The sequence below is a fragment of the Myotis brandtii genome, unplaced genomic scaffold, assembly GCF_000412655.1.
Source record: "Myotis brandtii unplaced genomic scaffold, ASM41265v1 scaffold510, whole genome shotgun sequence".
Classification (NCBI taxonomy): domain Eukaryota; kingdom Metazoa; phylum Chordata; class Mammalia; order Chiroptera; family Vespertilionidae; genus Myotis; species Myotis brandtii.
In genome coordinates, this window is record NW_005369443.1 from 1029375 (window position 1) to 1036403 (window position 7029).

The window sequence follows — 7029 nt, forward strand, 5'->3', positions numbered from 1 at the left end:
GCCTGGGGCCGGGAGCAACTGAAATGGAAACCCTGAAATGCAGCCCGGGTTTGTCTTCAGTAAATGGTAATTGAGGGCCGTACAAAGGGGGCCTGTTGGTCTGAATGCCACCCGTCCTCTCCCGCCTCTCCCGCACTGTCGTCTGGGCCGGAGTCCCTGGGGGAGGTGGTGTGGGCATCCCGGGCCTTCGGAGATCACAATAGAGGCCCTTCCCAGCAGCTCCCGTGTGCCAGGCACGGAGGGCGGTTGTGGACTGCTTTGAGGCAGCCATACTTTTACCCCATTTCACAGGTGATGAAACCGAGGCACTGGGCCAAGCTCCCACAGCCACTCTGAGTCTGGGGTTTGGACCTCCCCGAAGCTTAAATCTACTTCCTCCCAGGCCTCCCCCATCAGCGCAGTGTGGCCAAGGGCCAGTTTATCACCGTGTCTAGCTTTTTCCAAGAAACCCTTCCTCTGCCCAGGAACAGAGCTGAGTCACAAAGGCCAGTTTGCCCGAAGCCTCCTCCCCCTCTTCCTCTTCCCCATTCTTCTCATCTCCCCCATGCTCCGCCAGCACTGGAGGCCCTAGGGGAGGTGGGGGTGGGGAGTGGGCTGCTTGCCTCTCCTCCCTTGGCCCTCCCCACCCCCTCAGCAGTAGTGGCTGGGGCTGAGTCAGTGCTGCCTGGTTCTCTCCTCCCACCAGCTCCTCTCCTCTCCTTGGTCAGCGAGGTGCGAGGCACGTGGACGCTTTCTCCAGAGGCCAGGGGTCTCACACATGTTATTCCAGGCCTGGGCCGGGCAGGGTGTGTGGAGGGCCCACAGGGTCTGGTCTCAGCCACTGAGCTGCGTGTGACTTTGGGTGAATCCCTGAACTTTCTGAGCTTCAGATGCTCTGCCTCTAAGATGAGCACTGCCTCCTCAGGGCGTGTGAGGACTCATGAGGCCACATTCCCACAAGGCCTGCTGCATAACAGGTTCTTCATACTGGAGGCTGTGGGGATCATCAGGGCAACCGTGGGAGCCTCCGGAAGCCTTTCCTGGGAGGAGTGTCCATGGGGATTTGTCCTCTGGGTCACCGCAGGTGTGCTATCCGTGGAGTTTCTGGAACATGGGCTCTGTGCCAGACATCAGGCAGAGGCTGAGTTCTCGAAAGACTGTGGCCCCACCTGGGGTTGTCCATGAGCTCTCAGGAGGCAAATGAGAACAGTATCCTCTCTCCTAGCTCAATGTGTGTCCTGAGGTTTCTGTAGGGTAAAATCCTGGGAGACTTCCTGGAGGAGGAGGAGGCATCAGGTTAGGTGTTCTCACAGGAGGTTGGAATAGGTGAAGCAGGTGGGAGAAAAGGCACAGGCAGAGTCTGGGAGGTGGGGAAGTGTCAGTTGTGTGGTAGCAGCAGCACACCCAGTGGGGAGCCTCCAGTGCAGGGACATGGTTATAATACCTGGTCGCTGTCTCCAAGGGCACCCTGGCTAGTGGAGAGGTCAGACCAGCTACGTGAAACACCATGGCATCAGCGAGCCAGCTGGGCTGATGACCACAAGCTACTCAGTCCTGAGTAGTGGGCCCTGCAGAGGTGAGGGGGACCTCCTGGGCCTCTTCCTTCCATGGGCTAGCATCATTCATTTATTCAAAGGTGATCTATTGAGCTCCTGCAGGCACCCTTGTCAGAACTGAGGGTGCCAAAGCAAACAAAACAGACCCAAGTCCCTGCCCATGTGCAGTGGAGAAAAACACAACAGGGTCAGGGTGGGGAGGACTGGGTAGGGGTTTCAATCTTAGAAGGGAACATTGGAGCAGGTACTTGAAAGAGATGAACAGCACCCCTAGATATTTGAGAGAAAAGCATTCCAAGTAGAGGGAACAGCATGTGCGAACGGCCCTGAAGCTGAAGCGTGCTTAGTGTGGTCCAGGAGCTGCTGAAGGCCAGTGTGGTTTGAGTGGTGAGGGAGGGTCAGCGGTGGTGGAGGTGAGAGGTGAGCAGGGCTTTGAAGGCCATTGCACTGCTATGGAGACCCTTTGAGGATTTTTTAAATATGTATTTTCTAAGTTGAGGTTTAATTTACTCATTTTAAGCAGACGGTTTGATGACTTTTAATCTAAACATACAATTATGCAGCCATTACCACAATCCAGTTTTAGAACATTTCTTCCCCCCAGGAAGTTCTCTCATGGGTGTTTTCAGTCAGTCCCTGGTCCCACCACCAGGCAACCGCTGATCTGCTTTCTGTCTCTACTTTTGAAATTTTATATGAATAGAATCATACCATATGTATCCCTTTTTGTCAGATGTCTTTCACTTAGTATAATGCATTTAGAGGTTCATCCATATTTGTTGTATGTGTCAGTATTTTCTTACTATTGCTGAGTGCTGTACTATTGTATAGATGGACTGTTTAGATTTATATATACAAATATATATTGATTTCAGAGAGGAAGGGAGAGGGAGAGAGAGAGAGAAGCATCAACAATGAGAGAGAATCACTGACCGGCCGCCTCCCGCATGCCCCACACCGGGTGGGTATCGAGCTTGCCACCTGGGCATATGCCCTGACCGGGAACCAAACCACGACCTCTCGGGACCTCCCAGGTCACAGGTTGACGCTCAGCCACTGAGCCACGCCATGTTTGTGCATTCACCAGTGGATGGACCTTTGGGTTTTTACCATCCTTTGGTTATTGTGAATAAAGTTGCTATGCACATTTAAAAATAAATCCTTGTATGGATATGTGTGTTTATTTCTCTTGGGTGTTTGGGTCGTATGGTAGGTATGTATTAAGGTTTTTAAGAAACTGCCAAACTGTCTTCCAAAGTGGCGGTACCGTTTTTCATTTCCACCAGCAACGTGTGTGCGCCAGTTTCCGTGCCTCCCCACCAGCACGTGATATTGTCCGTTTCCCTGCTGCTCAGCCTTTCTAATTGGTGTGAAGTGGTATCCTTATTGCCTAGAGACTGATGATGTTGCTCATATTTCCATGTGCGTATTGCTGTTTGTGTATCTTCCTCGGTTAGTGAAATGACGTTCAGCTTTTTTGTTCATGTATCATTAGGTTGTCATCAGTGAGTCATAAGAATTCTTTATATGTTCTGAATACAAGTCTTTTATTAGATATATGATTTGTAGTTTTTTTTCTCTGGGAGGGTCTTGGACAGAGAAGGGGCCATGGGCATGGGGAGTGGGTCCTTGCACCTGGCTTCAGTCCCAGCAACACACTCTTCTCTGCCTCAGGCATGTGGGCTGCATCAAGATTTCCTGGGTCAGAGGGTCCCCTGGCTAAGCCACAGGAACAGGAAGTTTGTTTTGGCCGCCCACAGAGTGGCCACCCATTCGCTGTCATCAGAGACCACCCTCACATGCCCTTGTTGGCTCAGCGCGTCCCTGTCAGGCTCGGAGGTGCCAACGCAGCCTAACCAGGCTCACAGAGACGTCACAAACTATGGGGCAGTTCCCCAGTGAACGAGCTTCCTGGAGGGTCCGATTCTGGGGAGCAAGGGAGCAGCCTCATGCTCTAGCCTGACCGAGTGTCTCCAGGCCCCAGAATTCCCGGGGTGTCAGAGTCGTGGGCCAGGGGACTGTGGTGTTGGTTTTGCAGGCTCTGGGGCCAGGTCAGGGTCGGCAAGAATGCCCCGTGCTCCTGTCGGCTCACCTGGGCATGTAGGCGCGGCACTGTGTGCCGTGGGGGAGCTTATTATTCTCTGTTCGTATGGCTGGCAGCCCCATGTAAGGAGCCGATCCTTCCCATGGCTGATCTTCTCAGGACAGGTAGTAGTTGCTGGCTCATCTTGCTGGCCTGAGAGCCGTTCTGAGGACACTGTGTATTCCTGTCGTGAGCATTGTAGGTTGGCTTCTGTATTGGTTAGGACTTTTGTGGTTGCAAGCAATGGTGTCCCTCAGATAGGTTTAGGCCAGTGGTCGGCAAACTCATTAGTCAGCAGAGCCAAATATCAACAGTACAACGATTGAAATTTCTTTTGAGAGCCAAAAGCTTATAGTTTATAAGCTATATAGTTTATAAACTTAAACTATATAGGTAGGTACATTGTTATTAATTTAATTAGGGTACTCCTAAGGCTTAGGAAGAGCCACACTCAAGGGGCCAAAGAGCCGCATGTGGCTCGCAAGCCACAGTTTGCCGACCACGGGTTTAGGCAAAAAGAGGAAACGATGCATGTGTGTGTGTGTGTGTGTGAGAGGCTGTGTTGGCTGATGTAAGCGAGGGCCTCAAGTGACCGTCTTCAGGCTCAGCTGGATCCAGGCCCTCCAAATCCAGCCACTCAGCTCTGCTTTCTGTGTTGGCATCGTTCCTGGCGGCTCTCCCATGCGGTAGCTGGGGTGGCCCTGCAGTTACTGGCGTCCATCCCACACCCAGGCAGCCCCGCGGTGAGGAGAGCACCTCTTCCTAAAGGTTCCAGCCAGACTCCAGGCCCTGATGCTCCTCAGGTCACGTGACTCCCCCTCAGCGAACCACTAGGGCTCTGACCAGGTCTGCGTCGTGTCTACTCCAGGAGTGTGTGCGGGGTCAGCCCCCATAAGTCATGTGGATCCAGAGTGGAGAAAAGGGTTCTCTAAAGGGGTAATGTTTCGTGACCAAGGGGGGATAGGGATATGGCTGGACAGGCGCAGGGTTTGGCATCCCTGACTCTGTCGGAGTGGAGTGCCCAGAGGCTTCGATTTCCCCTCCTCAAGGTCCTGAGGGTGTCAGGCTTTCATGCAGAATCCTCCATTCGCCCGTGGTGCTCTGCACTCCCTCTCCCCACTGGACGGTGTGCTCCCGGGGCAGAGGCCCGCGGCTCGGGCAGGACAGAACCAGGCCCACGGTGTACCCTCTGTAGACATGGGTGCAAGAGGGTGTGCACACAGGACAGCGGGGGAGGAGGCCAGGGGACAGGGGCCTGTCCTCTATGCCTTGGAGACTGGAGGCTTCCCCTCTCAAGGGTCCCCTTTGTGAAATGCTAGTGCCCCGTGCACCCCCGACACCGTACGCCTCACACCCTTCCCTTTTTAGTCGCAGAGGCAGGGAGCTGTAACGGGGGAGGGTAGGCAGAGGCACGTGAGTCCGTGCTGGGAGGGCTGAGGCCTCTCTGTGTGCATGTCCCCGCACCGGTGGGGTGGGCAGTGCTGGGAGGGCTGAGGCCTCTCTGTGTGCATGTCCCCACACCGGTGGAGTGGGCAGTGCTGGGAGGGTGAGCCCAAGAGCGGGAGTGAGGCCTGTGTGGCGAGGCAGAGCAATGAGCTGGTTGATGACATTAGATGTTGCTTTGTCAGCCCGCATCAGGAGGGATGCATCAGGGGGGGTGTGGGTTATTGGCTAGTCCTAGAGAGTCTGGGGGCTGATGGAGGGGAACTCATTGGGTTGCCGTGCATGTCAGAATCCACACCAGCCTGTGCTCTGTGGTGAGGGACATGCTCAGCTGTTGGGGGCTGTGCAGGCCCTCGTGACCCTGGCCTGGGGTTCCTGGGGTTCATACAGCATTGCCGTAGACCCTAAGCCAGTTTGCTCCTGATTCTCACCTCCTGGGCCCAGGAGGTGGGCAAAGAGAACGTGCCCAACCTCTGAGTCCAGCAGACCAGGACACTTGTCCTGGCCGCACCACTGCCACACTGGGCCCACTCCTGCTGCCGCTGCTCTGTGCCTCAGTTTCCCTATGTAGGAGAAGAGGGGCGATGGTGGTCTGTGCCTCACGGTGTTGGAGTCCCGCGGTGTTGGTATCGGGGTGACCGTATGATGTGATCACTCTTATTCTCTACCCGCAGGTGAGTGACGATGGCAGGGAGAACGTGACCTGCACGGGCCCTTTTCCACCCACTGAGTGGCACCACCATGCAGAAGCCCAGCGGCCTGAAGCCCCCCGGCCGTGGGGGAAAACACTCGAGCCCCATGGGCCGGACGTCTGCTGGGTCAGCCTCAGCCTCTGCCACGGCGGCAGCCACCGGCTCCAAGGAAGGTGCGCAGGGCCAAGGGTAAGGGGCTGGGTGGGGCGTGGATCTCCCGGAAGAGCCGCTCTGTGGCCGACCTGGAGGCCGGCAGCACATGGACGTTCTTTTTGTCTGACTGTGATCCCTTGAACAACTAGTGACAGGCACCGATACAGGCTTTACGTGCGCCGATCTATTCATGCCCCCCAGCCCGGGAGGCGGGTACCACTGCGGATGAGAAAATGGAGCTCCAGGGAGGCCGGGCATCTTGCCCAAGGTCACTCAGACTCCACCGCCTCTCTGCCCCCATTCATCCCCCTTCCAGGATCTGAGATTGTCCTAGTGGAGCCAGCCCCATTTTCCCACCAGCCTTCTCGCCTGCCACCCAGAACCGTGCCCTTGAACCTTTCCTTATCTGACCCTGGTCTTTCTGTTGGTGGGCAGAGGGCACCCTGGCTGGAGGAACCAGCTCCGGGGGCAAATGGTAGGGAACTGCTGTTAGTGAGTTGCTTTTTCTGATCATAAAAGTAAGATGGGCCTGTGGGATATGTGGACAGTTGGATGCAGGAGTAAAATTGCCATCCCCTGGAGGCAACTATTATTTTGGTTTATGTCCTTACTCTTTTTTTTTTTTTTTCTTAAACCTGTTTGTTATCATTCTGCATCTACAACTTGAAAATCTGCTTTTTTTCCATTCAATATGATTAGGTGAATCTTTCATATCATTAAAACTTCACATGCTCATCATTTTTAATGGCTGGAAAATACTCTGTTCATTCAACAAATATAAGTCAAGGGCCTGCTTTGTTGACACAGTCCTAACCCCTAACCGCTGGACTGTCATTCTGAACAAAACCGGATGTGGTCCCAGCCCTCAGGGCTGCCAGTCTGGTGGGGAGACTGAATGTCGTGAGATCCTGTAACGGGGGCCTGCCCAGGTCTGGGAGGTGGGGATGTGCAAGCTGGGGTCTGGAAGGTGATGGTTTACTAGATGAAGAAGGGAGGGTATTCCTGGCAGAGGGAACAGCATGTGCAAAGGCTCAGTGGCAGGAGGGAGCATGGCGAGTACAAGGGAGGGAAAGCAAGTGAGTGAGGCTGAATATGACCAGTGGGAAGCGTGCTGGTGAGATGG

At 54.6% G+C, this 7029-nt stretch overlaps 1 protein-coding gene across 1 annotated transcript in view; it reads left to right on the plus strand.

Moving 5' to 3' along the window:
* The first annotated feature begins 5637 nt into the window (after positions 1–5637).
* Positions 5638–7029, plus strand: part of CLIP2 (CAP-GLY domain containing linker protein 2) — a 51110-nt gene continuing 49718 nt past the window's right edge. Inside the window, exons 1-2 of the mRNA XM_005877214.2 lie at positions 5638–5648; positions 5736–5926. Coding sequence (XP_005877276.1) covers positions 5803–5926 — 124 coding nt within the window. The 5' untranslated portion in view covers positions 5638–5648; positions 5736–5802. The remainder of the gene's footprint in view (positions 5649–5735; positions 5927–7029) is intronic.